At 48.2% G+C, this 20952-nt stretch overlaps 7 protein-coding genes across 7 annotated transcripts; 5 read left to right on the forward strand and 2 right to left on the reverse strand.

Annotated features, from left to right (window-relative positions):
• Positions 1-1936: 1936 nt before the first annotated feature.
• On the reverse strand, positions 1937-2442 carry PENARI_c036G07613 (uncharacterized protein; the record flags this gene model as incomplete). Its single annotated transcript, XM_022636868.1, has 2 exons — positions 1937-2304; positions 2361-2442. The coding sequence occupies 2 exons, from the start codon at positions 2440-2442 to the stop codon at positions 1937-1939; spliced, it is 450 nt and encodes a 149-aa protein (XP_022483277.1).
• A 487-nt stretch (positions 2443-2929) lies between these two features.
• On the forward strand, positions 2930-3880 carry PENARI_c036G06012 (NmrA-like family protein; the record flags this gene model as incomplete). Its single annotated transcript, XM_022636862.1, has 1 exon — positions 2930-3880. One exon carries the CDS (start codon positions 2930-2932, stop codon positions 3878-3880), a length of 951 nt encoding a protein of 316 aa, XP_022483271.1.
• A 1407-nt stretch (positions 3881-5287) lies between these two features.
• Positions 5288-5710, forward strand: PENARI_c036G11574 (uncharacterized protein; the record flags this gene model as incomplete). Its single annotated transcript, XM_022636882.1, has 1 exon — positions 5288-5710. One exon carries the CDS (start codon positions 5288-5290, stop codon positions 5708-5710), a length of 423 nt encoding a protein of 140 aa, XP_022483259.1.
• A 3921-nt stretch (positions 5711-9631) lies between these two features.
• PENARI_c036G00411 (uncharacterized protein) lies at positions 9632-9943 on the reverse strand (the record flags this gene model as incomplete). The annotated part of the gene is made up of 2 exons (XM_022636840.1): positions 9632-9748; positions 9863-9943. 2 exons carry the CDS (start codon positions 9941-9943, stop codon positions 9632-9634), a joined length of 198 nt encoding a protein of 65 aa, XP_022483267.1.
• Positions 9944-10564: 621 nt separating this feature from the next.
• On the forward strand, positions 10565-12126 carry PENARI_c036G09979 (uncharacterized protein; the record flags this gene model as incomplete). The annotated part of the gene is made up of 4 exons (XM_022636875.1): positions 10565-11449; positions 11517-11597; positions 11655-12030; positions 12086-12126. 4 exons carry the CDS (start codon positions 10565-10567, stop codon positions 12124-12126), a joined length of 1383 nt encoding a protein of 460 aa, XP_022483273.1.
• Positions 12127-13150: 1024 nt separating this feature from the next.
• On the forward strand, positions 13151-14454 carry PENARI_c036G06247 (uncharacterized protein; the record flags this gene model as incomplete). Its single annotated transcript, XM_022636863.1, has 6 exons — positions 13151-13214; positions 13276-13295; positions 13350-13386; positions 13440-13507; positions 13565-14040; positions 14109-14454. The coding sequence occupies 6 exons, from the start codon at positions 13151-13153 to the stop codon at positions 14452-14454; spliced, it is 1011 nt and encodes a 336-aa protein (XP_022483297.1).
• A 2670-nt stretch (positions 14455-17124) lies between these two features.
• On the forward strand, positions 17125-17610 carry PENARI_c036G02375 (uncharacterized protein; the record flags this gene model as incomplete). The annotated part of the gene is made up of 1 exon (XM_022636848.1): positions 17125-17610. The coding sequence occupies one exon, from the start codon at positions 17125-17127 to the stop codon at positions 17608-17610; it is 486 nt and encodes a 161-aa protein (XP_022483288.1).
• Positions 17611-20952: the final 3342 nt, after the last annotated feature.

Here is a 20952-nt window from a genome sequence, read left to right on the forward strand (position 1 = left end):
TCTATCTATTATTAGGTCACGTGTAGTACCCTATACTCCAGACACCCTAAGTATCTAAGGAAAAGAGAAACGTGATCATGCTTAGTGAGCATAAGTATGATTTACCCTAAGCGGACCTACCTAGCAGACCTTATCCTATATATATATGACTATATATAGTGGATAGGGTCTGCGCATAAGAAGCCACTTTTGGCCCCCCGCTCACTACCTTATTGTATACTCTATATACCAATAAGATCACTACCACGTGACCTAAATAAAGAGCTACTCCCGAAGCTACTCTGAGGGAGTAGACAAAGGAGTAGACAAAGAGGACAAGGCCGGCTACTCCTATTAGCTACCCCAAGGAGTAGACAAAGGAGTAGCCGAACGAAGGATATATAAGGACACTCCCTTATATACTTAGTTTAGTTCTTCGTGTTTAATCATACATTGTTACTTATGTCTACTGTTCAGAACCTTTGGTGACTCGTACAACTTGATTATAACTTAACAACACTACGAATAGACCTCTACTCCGGTATTGGTTAGTTCGGCGCATTATCTAGCATCGCTCCTCGATACCCTCAAAAGGACTTAGCCCGTATAAGGCCTGCTAGGCAACGGTACAGTTGAGAGATAGATCGTTAACGTTGGAAACAGAGAAGCATCAGGCAAGTATAACCTAGGAATCTTCTAACATAGCGACGACCCGATAGTCGTGCGTAACACCTAGGTATCTTCGTCTTACCTAGTTGATAGGCTCTATCCTATAAACACTAGACCCCCCTTCTTTATAATTCTAATTCTTGTTCTTTAACTACCTAAGATTAAAGATACCTCCTAAAGTAACTATAATAACCCGATCGTCGGTCGCTCGCGGATCGCTAGCGAACCTACACCGAACTAATACCGAGTCTATAATCCCTCCCGCTACTATCTACGATAGAAGTAGTAGTCTAGAGGACTATTCTTAGGACCGGACTCCCTAGCTTAGCGAGCACCTCGCTAAGATCGAACGTCTCAAAAACCTTTATACGTTGCTTACCTAGAAGAAGGAACTTAAGGAAGCGATACGCTAAATAACCGAGAAATCGACTTTAGATCGCTATCGACGCTCCTCCTCTACGTTATCCGAACGAGGACGGGGCCCTAGAGAAATCAAAATTAAGGTTCCGATCTTTAAAGTACACTATAATATATAGTAACGTTAAAGCTAGCTTAGCGACCTCTAAGATATATTCGTAGGTATATCTCGTAAGTATAGGTTAGGCGAAAGAAAGATCCTTAGTGCCACTAACCGTATAAGCTCTAACTACCGTAAAAGATAGCGACACTATATTAAAGAGAAAGCGGAACCCTAGCGAACCGCCTATAAAATAATATAGGAACTATTTAAGAAAAAGACCCTTATATTACTATACAATTCGGCTATACTATAAGCCGATATTGCTACCTCTTTATAAGAGGCCCGTTAAGGCCTAAATTAAAGTTTAAGTGACTTTAACTCTTATCTTATCTCGCTTAAAGGACTGCAGAATGCGAGTTGAACAGGGATTCCGCTCGATTCTATGGCATTCCTCACTGTCAAGGGCTCACCGAAAGTGCAGGTTAAATATCTCCAGGATCCCTAGGGCTTCAGTAGAATTGTACCAATTCAACTTGCAAGTTTGCTTCTATAAGCTCTAATTCCATCGTACTTCACAATTTTCACTTCCTCGGACATTGACTCAACAAACTATATCTGCCACGCCTTTGCCATGCTACTGATATAGTATCTTAGACATTCTATTACTTTCCTAACCTGTAGAGCCTACTGGTACCTAGGATAACTAGCCCGTACGGTATCCTACAAGATCACCAGGATCCTTCCTCCCTGTACTTCTTGTATCGAGCGTTGCGAGCGTGTCAACCGTTCTTTCCATTGCCATGTTCTATAGACAGTCGACTTGCCCTATCACCAGTAAAATGTCTCGTCATCTTCTGATTCAAGATCACCCCTCGCTAGAATACTTCCAAGTGTATATTTCATTCGAGATGCCGCCGCCCTGCAGTACTCCTCTGATCCCGGAGTAGGACCTGCCTTCGTCTTTTCGGGATCCGCTTTCAACCAAGGTATCTTTACTGTTCCTGGTGAGCTAGTAACAGCTTCGCGAAGTTGAGTGACAGCTTCATCATCGTATCCGCCTCCTAGAATGACAGCTTTAGGAGGAGCCGAGTAGTTTTTCGAACCCAGACTGCTTTTGTCATTGGCTGGGGTGGAACCAGACAGGATAAGAGGGAGGTTGCGTATACCGTCCTCGATGCTCATGACGAAATATGTGACTGATTACCCTGTGAGATGCGAGAGAAGTCGTGCAGGGGGGTGAAGCTTTTCTTACCTTCATAGTCAGGTTCTAGCTCTGAGATCACAATGGAACCCACTTTCTCCAGCCGGCCGCAAAGAACAACTGGGATGGGCATATTGAATCTTTCAAACGGGTGAGATTGGCCACGCGTTAAACACGACTATAAGCACTGCCGAATCAGGTTGACTCATAAGTATTAATTAACTGTATAGAAGCAAAGCACGGACGACGTGCCAAGTTCCTGTGTGTTGCGATTTGTCAGCGCTCGGAATTCGCTTTGGATCTCCCCGACCGCCTCAATTTCTAATCAAACCCGGAACCCTCTGTGCCGGAAATTTTCTGAGATCTACACCGTGGAAGTCTGCGAAATGATAGGTTAACTAGCCATAGATACTAAATTACTCTGGGGATAGTGGATCTCTTCCATTACGAGAATACGGCCATGTGGAAGTCCGAATACCGACGTCGGCCAAGGGAACTCCGACCTGAGCAGGGATGCAGCACAAGCATAACATCGTCGACTGGAATATAAATTCACGGCGATCCCCAAGGGTCCCATTGTACTCTCGTTCAGTTCTTCACAACCTGACAAACATTTCGCTATGGCTTTCACCACTTCTATCGTCTTTGGCCCCACCGGCCACGTCGGCTCTGCCGCAGCTCGTACTGCGCAGCAAGGCGGTGCAAAAGTGGTCCTTGCTCTGCGTGACACCCTGAGGCCCATTCCAGGCCTCACTTTAGAGCAGGAGAAGGCAGGGGGCTTCGAAAGGGTCCAAGCTGATCTCACCAAACCCGAAACGGTTCACGCTGCCGTGCAAACGACTGGAGCGAAGCGTGCCTTCATATACCTTGTGCACGGCACAATAGACCACATGAGACGCACTCTTGAAGCTCTGAAGACATCCGGTATCGAGTTTGTTGTCTTCTTGAGTAGCATTAGTGTACACGGTGACATCAGGAGCATAACACCGACAGACGTCATCGCGTATACCCATGCGCAGGTCGAGGTCAACCTTCGCGAAGTCTTTGGCAGCAACGGCTATATAGCGATTCGACCGGCATACTTTAGCACTAATGCGGGTTGGTGGGCGGGTATGATTCACGAAGGAGAGGTGAAAATTGCGTATCCGGATGCTAAACTCGACTGGATCTCGCCCGAAGACATTGGTAGTGTGGCCGGGACGCTGCTTATCAAAGGAATGCAGGCGAGCGAAGGCGCGGAAGAACGCAACTCGATCCCTCTTTGTGGACCAAAACTGGTGTCCCAGAGAGATGCCGTGGGCATATTTGGCAAGGCGCTTGGCAAAGACATCAAGGTCACCGAATTGGATGAGACGGAGGGAGCGGAAAACCTGCTGAAGATTGGCGTGCCAGACTTAGTTGCTGGGAGGTTGGTTCAGTCCTTGAGACCGAAGGACAGGCGCGGTGATGAGTTTGACCCGTTTGAAGGAGAGACGTACGAACAGGCCGCCGCTAATCTTCGAAAGTACGCTGGCCGAGCCTCAGGCTTAGAAGAGTGGGCCAAGGCAAACAAGGAGGTGTTCAATTTTTAATGAAGGATTACATCTTTAATAGGAGTTGAGGCAGATTCGTGCTCTTACAGCAGGGGTTGAAATCAGATTCACCACTTGAACACAGAGGTTCTTTTCGGAACGTCAACCTAAAACTCACTATACCTATTATAGTTTACTCTGCCCCTCTCCCTTGATCTTGGCAGTATCCTGATACAGTCGTAAATAACAGCCCATAAATAGCCTTTGTATTAAGCTTGTACAAGCCAAGGTGCTTCTAGAATGGCCGTTCTGCAAACAAAGCAAACAGAAGGGGCGTCCTGCTCTGCCCAGCAACCTAGCCACAATTCAATTCCAGTCTATGGACCATTCGAGTGAGCCGTTTTCGACCGCATACAGTACCAGTGGGTTTGTATTTTTACTTTCCGATAGGTAACATGCTGCGCAGCCCTCCTGGGAGGGTTACAGTGTATATGGAGAGCTGCACCGAGCCTAGACCATCGATCGTCGTTATACAACTTCAGTCCGCGTACGCTCAGTCCCTACCGGTGACCCGTTAAACCAATGAGTAGCTGTTTATCAGTTCAGCTAGGTACGGTATCTCCAGTGGCCCTAGCACCCGCCAGCCTTTGGAGAGGGATTTATCAACTGCATATTACAAGTATAACAACTTTATCGTCAGCACGCCACTTTAATATCTTCAGCTCAGGAATCCTCAGCCACTACCAGAGTTTAAGCGCCGTGCTGCAGGATTACCTTCTGGGGAACGCCACGGCAAGGGCTCGTACTATCGGACCCGGCCATTCCCTCTTGGGTTTATATGATAATGCTGACATCAAGTTCCGTCGCTCTTCTGGAGCTGAATCTGATAGTAGCATCTTTGGAGAGGGCATGTCCTGTCGCTTCGTACTATCGGGTATACACTAACCATTTACGCCACCCTCGCCGGCCTCGGGGTTCTCCCATTCCCGTATATGCGTCGACGCCATAATTTCATTTCAGCTCCGAGTGATCTATTTCCTGCAGGTGAGATTGGCACATGGCTCGGTCATATCCGAACCCACTTCTCCATGGTTCATCGTGAGATTAACGTAGGTGTAAGCACTAGAGCACAGCGCCCAAACCGCTGAAGCACTAACATCGATTGGATTGTCGGTGGCGATCTGAGTAGCAAACAGAATTATACGTCAATAATAGCCGAGAGAAGGTATCTCCATTAGCCTTCGTATCACGGTCCCGTTTGTTATATAAAGCGTCCATATCCCACGAGTATTGGAGCTTGTCTCCTCCGCCTGACTCGACAAGACACTATTTCTCTATTAGAGCATGTACTCTGCAGCCAGCAGCACTCCTACACTATCCCAGGTCCTGACATACTAGTCACACCAGCATCCTGTATGTATGCCACCACAAGCTCTTCAGGAGTATGCTGACCCTTGCAGCGCTACAATGTCCTACACTATCCGTCTCCGTATCGAGAACAGCACCTCTGACGCCCTCACAGTTGTCGAAAAAACCTGCTGGTACTATGCCAATGGATGCACCTGGACCGAGAACGACGGCCAGCATGTGCTGTTCATGGGAGGCAGCGGTACCTCTGGAATGCTTCGCTTCAAATCCTCCTCCGGCGAAATATTCACCACCGTCGTGGGCATCCACAATTACAAACCGTGGTGTGGTTTGCTGTGGGGCCTGGGGGAGCAGGATACGGCACTGAAGCTCCATCCGGAATTCTACAGCGGGGGCAAGTATTCGCACGCGGCGCCTGAAGGGTGTTACAGCCCCGCGACGCATGCTACAAGAGCTTCGATTACTTTCGAGAGGGAGGATCAAAACGAGGTTTTTGCTGTTTTGAAATACTATCCATCCTAGGTAGTCCAGGACAGGCGTGTTTGCTAGTTTGCCGTCGGATAGGGCGGCAGATATGTCAGGTACTGGTTGATCGGCTCTGGGTCCAGACAGGAAGCCTTACTTCCGCACTCTATTCTCATCTGTGTCAAGAATGCATCAAGAGTGAATAAGACAAAGAAGATATTTTTAACGGCCCGTTAAGTCTGAAAGGACTACTAGCACAATACACCAGACTCCTGTCATTTCTAGACCTATCATCACCCCTGATACGGCCGAAACGGACACTACAGAGATGAGTATTATTTGCGACTTGTCATGAACTGAAAAAGCACTCTCTCCTGGGGTTCTCAGAATTACTACTCCTGCGACTGAGGTGGCAAAAAAGTCATGAACCGGAGTGGGCATGCGAATTTCTAGAAGACCAGTGTTTGGATTATAATTCCACCTATGCCTGTCAGCTACACGCAGCCATTGTCATCAACACCGACAGCATACCGCACTTTATCGAGAGTGTAGTCCCAAACAGGTTGGTCGTTTTCCAATTTCTTGAGGAGCTCTGAATATTGATCCCGTGCCAATGTCACCGTTTTGTTGTGGGAGATGGGAAACGTCGACCGCGAAGATCGCCGAATATTATCATAGCATGATGTACAGCAAACGCGTCTGATATCTGCGGGCGCTCACTGGTCGATGGCGGTGTTAAAGGGAAAGTGAGTCGCCCCACGATAGAGAAAACGTAGAGCAGAGAGCAGTCATTACTCACAGGAGGGCGGTAGAGCACCCATCTACTCGCCGTTGCTTACCCATGTTCACCCTCAGTGAGCAGGTGAAGAGATTCTGGGTATGAAAGGTCCGGGGCCCGCTGGGTATTAGGAAATGCATGTGATTTCGGAGTTCCTGGGTGCTTGGAGGCCCCTCTCAAAGGTGCGGACCTCACAAAAACGATGGATGACAAGAAGAGGCACATTAATTACCAGTCCAACCATCGCAACGAGTGAGCGTGGACCATGACATGCATTTATAAAAGTTGAGAGGTGATAGCCTCTTGAGATGTTGAGGTCAAAGCTACGCTTTTACCTGAACAGGTCTGGCTGTTGCCGCCGGCTGTGCTTGATTGGGCTGTTCCGGCTCGGGTCGATCCGCTCCTAGGAAGAGGTGTTGCCGGACCCCATTCATGGACCACCATACTCTGTACTCGCAGCCACTTAATTTTCCTGGCTAAGCGCTTGGGAGTCACTTGACCAGAAACAAAGTACGTGCCCCTCCTTCAGCTGAGAGCCAGACCGTGGCTCTTGTCATGAATTTCAAACGAGGCACACCTGTTTGATTATGGCATCGACAAATTTTTTAAGCATCAACTATGGTGCACAGGTTGCGAACAATTATGGGACAATCAACGCGCAATTTCAGGCCGCTCTAGGTGCGTCAGGGAACGACGAGTAGAGCCGACCGACTAACCACCGCTTCCTACCCTAGAGCGACCAGAAACCCCACCTGACCCTTTATCGACCGTACCATTCGCGCGCGACCAGGATTTTGTCAATCGAAAAACACTGCTTGATTAGATACGCGAGAAGAATTCGGTCCTAGGGTCGAGGATAGCTCTAGTTGGGCTCGGCGGCGTCGGGTAAGTGTGAAAGGACTAGTACGCGGTCGATTACTCACAATGTGAAGAAAATCATAACTCGCCATCGAATACTTATATTAGATCCGATCTGAATCACCGGCCATATAGGTTTTTTGGGTGCACGCGAGCAATTAGGCCCGATTCGAGCAAAGCTTCCGGGACATCGTAGACTAGGTTAAGATCCCCGGCCGTCGAGAACCCAAAGCTAATATCTTCGAACTTGTCTAAAATTGGTTACGAGATAAGAAGAAAGGAAAGTGAATTTGTGTCTTTGATAATATAGATGACTATGGACTCCTTTGTTTGCCCCGAACTATCGTAAATCACGCTCATGCGATGGAACTAACGAATGCCCTAGCGAAGCCACTTCTAGAATACGTGCCTAGAGGTCGGAATGGATCTGTCATTATCACAAGTCGAAGCAGAGAGATGGCGCTCAAAATAGTCAAATACACTCTGATTAAAGTTAGACCGATGGAATAGTCCGAGGCGCTAGAGCTTCTCCAAAAAGGCTTAGACGACTAGAAGAAACCTAAAAGAGTCGAATATTAGTGGAAGAGCTTAAGTTTATACTACTCGCAATTGTCTAGGCGGCTAGCTATATTAGAGCTCGAGCCCCTCGCTATTCGGTACCACAATACCTTAAAGACTTCCAATCAAGTGACCACGAAGCGACCAAGCTTCTTAAGAAAGAGGCCAATTGCCTAGGTCGAGATTGGGAAGCAAAGAACTCAATCTTCGTGACCTAGCAAATATCATTCAATTACATTCGCTGCAAAAAGACATCCACCGCGGACCTACTCTCTCTTATAAGTTTTTTCGATCGGCAAGAAATACCAGGGAACCTTATTCGGCTCGACCCTAAAGCTAGCTACACCTCTACCTCCAACCTCAATAACGACTCTAGTGATGGAAAGTCGTCTAAATCTGATAAAGGATCCGATTTTGAAGACGATATTTTGACGTTACGAAACTATTCATTTATATCCACTAGCGACACCGGGACTTTCTTCACTATGCATCGGCTGGTGCAACTAACAACGCGTGTATGGCTAGAAACTTATAGGCACATAGACCTATGAAGAGAAAGATTCATCGGTATATTATATCAGGAGTTCCCCACTAGTGAATATAAAAATTGGGAGGAATGCTAGTGGCTGTTTCCTCACATTAGATTAGCGATGTCTTAGCAGCCAAAATTAGAAGCCGCTCTATTGCAATAGAGTAGAGTGGTGCTTCCACTCTATTGCAATAGGCCACTCTCCTTTATAGAGGTGTATGGTATACTTTAGAAAGCGGCAATATGGCAGATATTAGGAGCATGACATCTCAATCGAAAAAGTAGAGAGTGAAATTGCTAGGTTATAAGGATAAAAGAGCTCTGGTAAGCACAGAAATGCTGGCAAAGGTATACTCACTCGAGGGCCGATGGGAGGAGGCGGAGCAGCTCTATATATAGGTCATAGAGACTTATAGGATGAAACTCGGCCCGGACCACGCGGATACACTAGGGGGCATTAATAACCTCGTATCGACGTATTTGAATCAAGGCCGGTTAGAGGAGGCGGAGCAGCTTTTTAGGTAGATTATAGAAACTTACAAGACGACGCTCGGCATAGAACATCCGAATACACTCACGAGCATAAACAACTTCGCGTCGACATTATTGAATTAGGGCCGGTTGGAGGAGGCGGAGCAGCTTAATGTATAGGTCATAGAGACCACTAAGAGGAGCTCGGCACCGACCACTATAGCACGCTAAAAAGTATAATTAACCTCGCGTCGACGTATAGGGATCAGGGCCGGTTAGAGGAGGCGGAGCAGCTCTTTATACAAGAATATTAACAGGTAATTCCCCTGCCAGCCTTAAGCAGGTTAGGCCACCGTCGCTCTTAAGGACCCGGATAGTATCACTTTCGGTCATAAGCATATCAGCAAGATTCAGCAGATATGTCTAGACCACAGGTTTGACCAGCGCATTAGTACAGGTCGTGACCGTGCGCTCGTACTCGCCAACCTCGCACAATACATCAGCAGAACAGATAACGGCCACATCGGAGCCGAGCTCCTCGCGGACTGTCCCTTCCACCACTCGTTCGTGAGAATCATTACTGCGTGAATTCAAGAGGAAACGGCGACGGCTTCGGGATTCTGTCCCGCCAACGCTCGCAAGCCCTGTCGTAGATCCTCAATATCCACAGCCGTGACAGTCTCTCCCTGCACCGACATTCGCTCCTTGCATTGCACGATCTTTCCAGAGGGACAATAGGTTCTAGCGAAGTAAAGTATAGCCAGGCACCTAGACCGCCTGGGATCTAAGACCGACGCAGGGCCAGAATATCTTTGTGGCCGGCTGTGACCATGAGCGCGGTACGCGCTCCTTTGCCCTCTAGGACAGCATTGGTGGCTGTTGTGGTGCCGTGGTGCATGAACTGGAACTTTCCAGACTAGTTGAATTGGGCCTTGAGGATTTCTCGGGCTTTGGTGATGCCGTTATGAATGCCAATGCTTTGGTCTGGGATTGTAGTTGGGATTTTGGCGCGGACGATTTGGCCGTGAGGAGTGAAGACATAGACGTCGGTGAAGGTGCCGCCGACATCACTTCCGAGTTGATATCCTAGATTCATGACGAATTCGCTTTGTCGGTTGGAATAATTAGACAGTGCCCGCACTATACAAAAAGAAAGGTTAAGGAAGAATGAAGGGTAACAATAATAGAGGATAACTTGAAAGTATGCCAAAGTTGCAAAGATTGGCGAAGACTCACTTTCCATCATTAACATTATTCAATTACATGTACAATTCGGGGCATTGGTCGCCGTGTGCATCTGCACTAGAATGGAGCCTTGTGCCGTTCCTTGGCTGTGGATACAATGAATGGCGCGGAAAGTGCAGACATGCCGCGTGCAACTTGTGGGCCAGTTATTGGCTATGGAGCAAGATGTGGAGTACAGAGTACAGTACGTCAAGATCTATACAAGTGCATACAGTTAGCCTCGGCCCGCGAACCCACTGTAGATTACCGCTATGGCACTTGGGGTCAAACTAAGTCCTGCCACTATCCCGTCGAAAAGAATTCCCTAAAAAAGAGTTTCTTAATTAATAAACAGCTGACTGGGATTGTCTGGGATTCCAATTGCTGCCATTGGAGCGCACAGCTGCAACGTGGTCCACTTCTCAAACAAGAGGTTTTCTTTCCCCCTTGGTTCAGTCTGGCGAGAGCTCTCTAATCCTCAGATCATCCTACAATGACAGGGAAAGAGCAGACAGGCCCTCATTCGGATGACCCGGAGTGCGCAAGCATCCCAAACTCGGCCGAAGAGCATGAAGTCTTCAAGAAGACGGCGGATGGCGTTAGCTTTCGTGATGTGGGCTGGTTCAAAGCGTGCGTTCTGTTCGTGAAGGTCCTCTTTGCGACAGGTGTGTTGTCGCTCCCTTCGTCTCTGCTCTCCCTCGGTGCTGTGGGGGGTGCGATTAGCATCGTCGCCTGGGGTGCCCTCAATACATATGCCTTCGTGATCCTAGGCAACTTTCGCCTACGCCGCCCTCACTGTCACTCCATCGCCGACATGGCGGAGGTGATCGGCGGCGTCGTCGGCAAAGAAATTACTGGCCTTCTATTTATCGTCGGCTATGTTCTCGTCACAGGCAGCGGAATCATCGGGGTGTCGACGGCGTTGAATGCCCTCTCGCACCATGCGGCGTGTACTGTCTGGTGGTCATTCCTAGCTATGGTAGTAGTGATCGCGACGGCCTCGATCCGCAAACTCACCCATGTTGGCTGGCTCACGTATGCAGGGTTCACTTCGATTTATGCCGCTGTGCTAATTGTGGTTATCGGCGTCACCACACGAGATCGACCCGCTGCCGCACCCCAGACAGGCCCCTACGAGCTTGGTTATGTGGCTATCAACAATCCAGGTTTCGCCGCCGGTATGGTCGCCTCTAGCACCATATTCGTCTCCTCCGCCGGTACCAGTGCCTTTCTACCCGTCATCTCGGAGATGCGTAATCCGAAAGACTACAAGAAGTCGCTATACGCCTGCATGCTGCTAGTCACGGCGTCGTATCTTGCCTTCAGCTTGGTTGTTTACCGCTGGTGTGGACAATGGGTCGCAAGCCCGTCGTTAGGGGTGTGTAATTCTCCTCTACCCCGGCGCTAACCTAATTTCTATGGTGAACTAACGGGTTCCTATTTAGAGTGCCGGCCAAACGATCAAGATGGTATCCTACGGCGTTGCGTTGCTAGGACTGATTGTGAGCGCCACGCTCTACCTTCATGTAAGGAACTCTGCATGTCCTATTTATATGGCCTTTTCAACTAAAACCTGTATCTAGGTCGGGGCAAAATACGTGTTTGTACGAATCCTAGGCAAAACCCGTCACTTGCAGGCCAACACGGTGACCCATTGGGGGACTTGGCTTGCCTGTACAGTCGTTCTAGGCGCCATCTCTTTTATTCTCGCTGAGGCTATTCCGATCTTCAATTACCTAATTGCCCTGGTTGGATCTTTATGCTTTGCTCCGCTCGCTATATCCCTTCCCGGGCTACTGTGGCTACACGACCATGGCCACTACTTAAAGGGATCTCTTTTGCAGAAGGTCAAGTTCGTCCTCCATATCGGAATGGTTCTTCTTGGTATATTTTTCCTTGTCGGTGCAACTTACGGCGTCATCATCCAAATCAAGGTGGCCTACGCCGAGGGAACTATCGGTATGTGTGGGAGTTTCAGCACACAACGTCAACCTATAATTAACATTTACTATAGGTGCCGCATTCTCCTGTGCCGACAACTCGAATTCGTCTTAGGTTAGCTGGGCTGGTGCTTTTTGGGGAAGTTTCGTCGATGGGCCGAGCTGATATCTCCCAAGGTCTCCCAACTACGATGAAGTCATTATTTGTTTGAGAGATAATGAGCATACTAGCGGAAAAGGCAAAACAGTTATTACAGACTATATAGACTTATGGCCCCACATGAACAATCTATGGGGACAGGTCAAGTCGTATTTGTTTCCTGGGAGCCCCTTTTTTATAGTTTTTAGCCAAATGACAACAAGTTTTCCTGGAATTGGAGAAAAGCTGTTCGATTAGCACAACAGCGAAAACTACCTAGTGTGCCGAATTAACCTTTTTGTCACTTCTCTGATTGACCAGTTCATGCAATGGGGCACAGGTTTTGTTCGCGTTCGTTCGGCCGCTTTTTGTCTGTCACCAACGATGAACCTTGTCCGGCCCGGTGTGGCTTCCTTGTGCTAAAGTCTTGGGGCCAAACTCTGAGGGCTAAACTCTGAGGGCCACAACGACGTTTGTCTCACTGTATCTGAAATACCAGCTCTTGGCTTGGCTCCACTCGGGTGGCTTTCGGGCCCGATCAGCTCCACCCAACGAATTTAGTGAATCCTTCAGAACTGTCCAGGCAGTGATTTACCCTTAAATCCATTTCTAGTGTGGTGGCCGAGCCGTGAAGACCACTATCAGGACAGACGAGCTCAAGATAATCTATGGCGTACCCCGTACCCTAAGCACTCTCGACTAGTGATGCAAATTTCTTCTGGATACATCCTGATTGCATAGTATCTCTTTTCACTTTTATCTCAGCCTTTCCAGCAACTTTCAATTATTATTCTACGCTGCCGAGTATTACGTTCAGGCCTTGCTTCTACGGTTGACAGCCGGCCAAGAAACTCGACTAGCGACATCAAAAACTACGCGAATGGAGCAGCAACCTGCCATCCCGCCGCCGATAGGGCAGTCCTCCAACTTTGCACATCCTAAAGATGTCTTGCACACAGTGAACCTCGTGGCGCAAGTGTTCTGTATTATAGTCGTCACGATGTTTGTGGTTCTACGTCTGTGGATCAGAGCTCGGTATCATCAGAGCTTCAATGCAGAAGACTGTGGGTAAAAGCCTGTCATTGAGATCGAGGATGCTTTGATACTGACTATCTACTCCAACAGATTTTACAGTTGCTGGATGGGTATGGCTTCCTTGAGCTCTCCGTTGATCGTTTCTAACGCTGACTCCTTCAAAGGCCTTATTCATGGTGTTTTGCGCTTGCATGCTTCTACGTGCGCATTCGATTACCTGAAACTTGATATGGGCATTGCTAACCAAGATACAGTCAATGTCTACGGTGGTGGATACAATGCATGGGATGTCACCGAAACCGAGTTCATCAAGTTTCAAAAAGTCCAAATCAATACTCCCTTTTATCCTTTCAGCGCGCTAACAAGCGAATTAACACAGGTCTCGTACGCAACCACGCTGGTTTATGTTCCGATGGTCTTTGTGATCAAGATCGCTCTCCTAGTAGTCATGGGAAGGATTTTTGCTCCCCACCGCGGGAAGGTTATAGTCATATACATCAGCATCGGCATCATGCTGTGCTATTACGTCGCAGCGCTGTTCCTCAAGATATTCTTCTGTGACCCTATCTCGGCATACTGGTTTGGTACTTCCAATGGTGGAAAGTGCCTCAACCAGCGGAATGTCATTATTGCCGACTCAGTCATCAGCATCGCTAGCGACTTGTGGGTTCTAATCTTGCCTGTCCCAATGATCTGGTCACTTCAAATGACACGGGCGAAGAAATTGCGAGTCGTCGGAATACTGGGTGCCGGGGGACTTGCTACGGCGTTTAGTGTCTGGCGACTAGTGATCATGGTGGCGGAAAGCAATACGACAAACACAACGTGGTTCTGGATCCACTGCGTTTTGACTGCGTAAGGAAAAACCCCTCTGTTGCATCAACAGATGGTTTTGCGAGGTCGCCGCTGACTGAATTTCACAGTAACGCCGAAGCAGGGATCGGGCTAATCTGTGCCTGTCTACCTGCGATGAGCCATTTTTTCACCCGGGTGAAAAGCAAGAGAGGAACCACCACCAATAACAGCTATTTGAATAGACATGAGCTGGAAAGCTGGAAAGATCGCGCCAATCGCTCCACCACCCTGAAACCCCCCGACAACTTCTTCCTGTCCAACCAGAACGATCAAGCGCATCTTATTTCCACTTGTGTCGGTCCCGAACAGCGCGAGAACTCTATTTCCAGCGTACACTCCGAACAAAATACAGCGAACTCTGAGGGGATTGGCAAGAACGTCACCGTGTCGCAAGTTTTTGAGGTTGTGAAATAATAATACCCCGGGCAGCCTCTGTGCGGACTGTTTTTGCTGCGGTTACTACTGTACTGCCTGTATTTCTTATTTGTTACGTCCCTTACGAGAATATACAGTGGACGAATATTTGAGTGATTCGTAAGGCGCCAGAAAGAACGAGTCCAACCTCTAGACTATGCTCATTGTTCTCATGGCGTCTTTCCCGAAATTCCCAAGTTAAATCCCTTATACGTAAGATGTAACATCAAATTTGTTTCTAGTCCTCCTTTCTCACTGATCTAGCGATGTGTTTGCGAGAGGTATTAGTAACTAAGAGAACGGGTATTTATATAGACGGTGGTATCGTAATGGAATGCGAATTCGCAGTTACAGTACCTCCATCCTCGTATAATTAATTCCTAAACCACAATTTTGAAAAACGCCAACTTCAACTTCACGTCCTCCTCTCGTCATCCTTCTAGTGAGACGAAACCGTATCCACTAGTAATTACAATGAGCTAGTAGGCCTATCGTAGACCTCGTGACTAATTGTGCTCGATAAACTCTGCGGGCTGCTCTCTTAAGATTAAATCTCGCGGAAGAAAATACGAGCTAGCTCTAGTCTAATAGGATTCGTCCTATCCGTCCTATAGGAGGCGGGTGACCTCTGGCACCATTTAAGGACGGAAATGCGTGACTTCTGTCGAACGAAACTAGAGGGTTGGGACGAAACTCTATTCCGATGTTAAGAGTCAATCAATTTAAACATTTATTAAACATAAAGGTAGCGTTTCTCGGCACACGAGATACGTGACTTCTGTCGAATGAGACCAGAGAGTTGGGGCGGAACTCTATTCCAATATTAACAGTCAATCAATTTAACATTTATTATACAGACTGTACGGAGTACTAGTAAAGGTGGCGTCGCCTGGCACCCTACAGTAATCTTAGGACGAGCCGTGGATCGTCCCGGGATCTGCCGACGGGGCTAACCATCCGTGTCCGCGCTTCCGCTTACGTACGCGAATATCCACGGGTGGTTCGGACTTTTGCTACGGATGTACTCCGTACGTACCGTCTTGAACTACCCGATAAACTTAAAGTATACCTAATCAATATCTTGTAGCAGTCACATTTGTTGTTCTCCCAGCGCTGATCATAACGGGAGGCGAGAAACTGACACGAGAGCTCTTCGTCGAGGGGATATTGTTGAGATCACATGGCCTGGTTGCTCACGTGACCCCGATGGTCTTGAGAGTAGTTAGATAGTCCTCGAAGGGTCGGAGCTTCTCTCCTTCTCCGTCCGTTTCTCAACCAATGCACTATCGTTTATTGCTTGCTTCTTTTCCCCTTGTCAAGACCATGTTGTGATATGAGACTGGTGCAGATCAGGAACAAAGCCGCACCATCGGAATTAATTCCAGAACTGTCTATACCAAGAAGCAAGTTGATTAAATCAATCAACTTGGAGCTCATGCTGTATATGTAGCCTGACGTATCTGGAATAATACGTCAATCATTCCTCTGAATGGCAACAATTACGTGCACCGTGGTTTTGATATCCCGTTTGACTCTGCTATGGGAATTGGTATTCATTTAGGTCTCGTTTCGCATGTATCATCTTCCAATATAGTGTGGAGCTGGTTGGGCTTGGGAGCCCTGGACTTGTCGAAGAGCCTTTTTCCCAAGTTTCGGGATTTTAAATCTCCTTGGAATGGACAGTTGGGCATACACACAGGTCATTCACCCAGATGACTGTATGTGGTTGACCAGCAGAGAGAAACTATACCTTTGGAGAATAGGGTATGAATCAGGGTGTGAACCTGCATTTGGACTATATCTAAAAATTCGGCGGGGCCCCACATCATCAGCCATTGCTAGAGATTCTATCGTGCACTGCCGGGGTGCGGGGTTCTCTGCACCCTGAGACACTATCTCGAAGTTAACGTCGGTTGACACAACCTTCCCCTATTCACATAATGCGCACATACGCTGCTATATCTCGCAGCATCGGACTATGTCTGTCCATGCGTCGGTTGAATACTACTGGGTTCATAAACCCGTGCAGTCAATTTCCGAGGAGAGTCTTTTCCGTTTACTCTATGTATTCCGGTGGCGCCGGCTAGCGTCAGAGCTTCTGCTTCTTGGCCTGATAAAAGCACTACTAAGACCCAGCAAACTAATTCCCGTATAGTTCGTTCATGGAAAAATTGGCAGTTCCCACAGTGGCTTTCGGCCACATCATCCAATTACGTACCTTGTCTGTCTGCTCTCCGACCTCATGGTCTACCTTAGAGCCTTGGTGGAGCTTGCGGTCTTTGTTTGTTGCCTATTGCATACTGCCAGATCTCACTGAGATGAATCTGGAGCTAATGCATGAGAATCGAATCCGAAAAGCGGGCCATCGAGGCCCCCGGCGCGGGGGAAGACGTGGGGGTAAACAACGGTTAATTTGTGGTTATATTAGCTCGGTACTCTCACCCACTTCTCCCGTTTCTCTAACTGTAGCTGGTTGGTGGAATGGACATCTTATACTATTGCTTAATTATGTTCTGCCTTCTGTATATGCATCATCGCAATTTGAGTCGCTACATCTGAATGGATTCGTCATTTAGCCTTATGTGGAAACAACACTTCATCTCCTCTTTGCAAAGACATCGGACTGTAAAGGTCCAAAAAGATTGGAGATATACGTCTGAAGTGTCGGGGATGGATGGCATGGCCTTTGTGGCATGGCCTTTGCCTTTTGTCAAGTCGACACAGTTCACTCCCGACCTGATCGAGTATCTCAGCGGAAACCAGGGCTTCAAATTAAGCGGATATAGCGATTCTTTTGGGTGGGAGGTCAATGCACCGCAAAAAACCGCACGGATATTGAATGGTTCAGATATACAAGCGGATGGCTCGCTAGTGAGTGGGTACAGCCGAGTGTTTCGAACAGGCCTTGAGGATGTTATGAGAAATGTCGCTGCTTCATTGACAACCTGGGCCCTCCAGCATAACGCGGATAATTTCAATGGCACAGCGCTACTACCCGAAGTTTATGTTGATGTTCATTGGCCCTGGCTGGCCCTTCCAGCAGCACTCATTGTTCTGTCTATTGTCTTTTTGGGACTGACAATGCTGCTCAACACGGACCAAGGCCGTGATCTTTGGAAGACCTCCGCTTTACCTGTTCTTAAGCATGGGCTGTAGGATACTTCGAGGGATCAGGAGGCACATTCTCTGCTCAGCAAGATGGAAAGGTCCACTGATTCGACGAGTGTGGGTCTTCGAGTTTCTGATGTCTGGGGAAGATCCATGCTGAAAACGGGAATTTGATGATTGATGGCTTTTTATATTGTTGTACATACGTACCGGATAATCTCTGCGCTCAGGTTTCCTCACCCATTTGTTCAGTGATCAGGTTGAAAATGATTTCTGTTGTTGTCTCAGGGGATGCTGCGGCATAGGGAAGTGCACGTGACGTGCGTAGTCCACCTAGTCCTCGCCAAGCGCGGGTTTGGGTTGGGTTTTCAGTTTCTTTACCCGCCCACGGATTTTGCCCTTCATGAACCCGCCCATGGGTTCTTGGCGGGTACCCGCGGTTGGTTGATTGATTGATTGATTGATTCCTCAGGCTTTTCGCGGCCGACGGCTGCATGTAGCCCCCTAGCAAGCATGTACCGAAACTAAGTTACGTTAGTACATTTCCACCCACTTGGTGGCGTTCACATCCTTATTTCACGGTCCAATCGACTGGTGCTCTCCACGTAACGGAGAATCTCGCGGACCACACCCAAGTTCGGTTTCCATGATTCAGCTCTATCAACCGGATGGCCATCAGGGCCAACCTTCCTACTTCTCCCTCCTAGTGCGTTCCCATCGCTGATTTCATCTCTCCTCGTAAGAACTTCCATTCCGGACAATGAAAGAGGAAGTGTGCGACTGTTTCTCCATCGTCACCGTCTTCTCCACACCCCCAAGCGTTGCTTTCCAGGTGGCCAACTCTCTGCAGATAGCGATTCAGTCGGATGTGTCCCGTGCGCAACTGTATAAGAAACTCGCCTGTCGTCTCGATAAGTTGTCGTAGGGGTATTTCGTATGCTTCCCGGGAAGGGCAGCATCGAGGATTCGTATCCGCCGGCCCACGCATGCGGCGCTTCGGTCGCCTGGAGGGCCAGGGTCTTAGCCTGGTGTAACTGTTCGCTGGTCGACTCATTTGGGATCCACCGGGTTTGGATCTGCAATCCCCGATCCAAGAGTCCGCGGGCTCGACGCGTGGTTGCCAGTCGCAATCCCTGTCCACTTTGCTGTCGGTCGGAGTGGTTCAATGATTGCGGCTATGTTAAATCGCTGATGCAAATCACCACTTGAATCTTCGACGGTTCCATTTGGATCTGGGGCAATACTTCTTCGAGGCAGTTCATCAAGGCCCTGGGCCCAGATCATACATCCACTCTCAACACAATCCACAGCCTTGGGAATCTCTACTGAGACCAGAGGAAGTTGAAAGAGGCACAGGACATGTACCAGCAAGCGCTGACAGGTTGCGAAAAAGGCCCTGGGTCCAGATAATACTTCCACTCTCTTACATTTAACAACATTTGGAATCTCTACAGAGACCAGGGGAAGCTGAGGGAGGCAGAGAAGATGTACCAGCGAGCACTGGTGGGTAGGGAGAAGGCCCTGGGTGCAGATCATACTGCCAGTCTTGATATAGTCCACAACCTTGGTCTTCTCTACAGAGACCAGGTGGAGCTAGAGGAGGCAAAGGAGATATGCCGGTGAGCGCTGGCAGCCTACGACAAGGCCCGACGCCCAGGTCACCAGAGACCCGGCGAGCTATAGAGAAATTAACTGAGTTCGGCAATGCGGGTGAAAAATATTCCATAAGCCTCCGCTCATAGGACTACATAAAATAAAGATTTTATCGTGAGATATCCTTTCCAGTGAGTTGGGTAGAGTAATGAGCGAATCGCTAACTGTCTCACAAATGGCCGACACTGCTGGACGGACAAACGTTCAATCCTCAACATCGCCAACAACCTTCGCCGATTTCGTAATGTCAGAGAAACCCCAACGCGTGTCGGCCACCGATGAACTATAACCCTTCCATGTTGGATAGAAGCTACACACATCTCAGTCAATTCACGGATTTCGGTTCTTATATCCCAGGATGTATTCTACGGCTTCATTTTGACCGTCTCTATCGCAGCATCGCTATCCTGCCATCACCTGGCAGTGTGTGATGTGTGGTTTTCCTGCTCTTGTCGGTACGCCTGTGCTGCAGGCAGCGTTCGTGCCTTTACTCCTCTTCACAATACATTATGTTGATACATGGGATGGTAAAAGCCTCTTTAAAAAAAACACGCAATAGCCAAGTCTCGCTACGAAAACCACATGGGAGGCCCACCTTTCACAGGGACTTGTACCCTGTCAAGAATGACATGGAGCCTATCTACTCGTTCGTCGTCGACGCTAAGAATTAAACTCATCTAGTTTGATGACGGACTCAAAACAGCCCCCTCTTCTTTCACGTTCTTTTTTTGCCCTGGAAGGAGAGAAAAGGTGTTAGGGACAAGAAAAGCATCGCCGTTGGATACCAAAAGATTGTCATTGGTCGATCGGTTTGGAAAAGGCCTGTTTGGATCTTGAAAATGGATCGGGGGACCCTCCCATTGCTTCCAACATGCTTCATAGGCCAGTCCTAGATAGAGTCAAAACCGCGAGTTTGCAATTAGGCGACCGGCATACCAGACGCGGCCAAAATCGTAAGGAGGTCGTGACATTCGGCGTCCTAGGTGAACCCCGACCGTCAGTCAAGTCGACCTCTCCGTAATCAGTGATAAGCTCCAGTTCAGCTTGTCCGATAACTGACAGTGGATTCTCCATCCCGAGAAACGTGGTGTTTGGCGGGTCGTACCTGAAGTATCCGTCCTTACTCAGAGGTAGCTTGAAAATATGAAAGATTTAAAGTTGGGGGTAGACGTGCTACGAGTAGTCTATATGACTTGGAATATCATTCCAGGGTCTACTCTAACAGAGTTTTCGTTTTCTCAGGCGTGCGTAGTATATGAAGCCCCAATGTTATTGCAGTTGGTTACCTACAATCAAACTCCCTTCACCATGGAAAATTGCATGAGCCTAGGTGCAATGCCTTAACCCCTTTCCGAATCAACTTCAACCAGTTTTATAAAGCTGTCTGAAGTATTCGCTGGAGACTTGACACTAGTATCCACGGAGCAAGATACTGTTTTGGAAATGAAGCCCCTCTCACCCAATTTAGAGGAATTGCAAGCGACTCCCCCCCTTGAACGGATGTTCGAAGAAGCATGAAAACCACCACTGGATGCATTTTCACTGACATGGCCAAGTATTCCAGGAAGGTATTGAACGATGATTGCTCGTGTGGCAGGTAGACAAGCACAAATAATGGCTACCTGACATTCAATCACAGACCAGTAGTTGAGTGGCTCCATTTCGACTGTGGAATAAATGGTCAATGATGAGTCCGCTAATATAAGTTCGTCAAATTTGAAGCGTTCGGTGTTGAGA

This window comes from Penicillium arizonense, assembly GCF_001773325.1.
Source record: "Penicillium arizonense strain CBS 141311 chromosome Unknown PENARI_contig036, whole genome shotgun sequence".
Lineage (NCBI taxonomy): Eukaryota > Fungi > Ascomycota > Eurotiomycetes > Eurotiales > Aspergillaceae > Penicillium > Penicillium arizonense.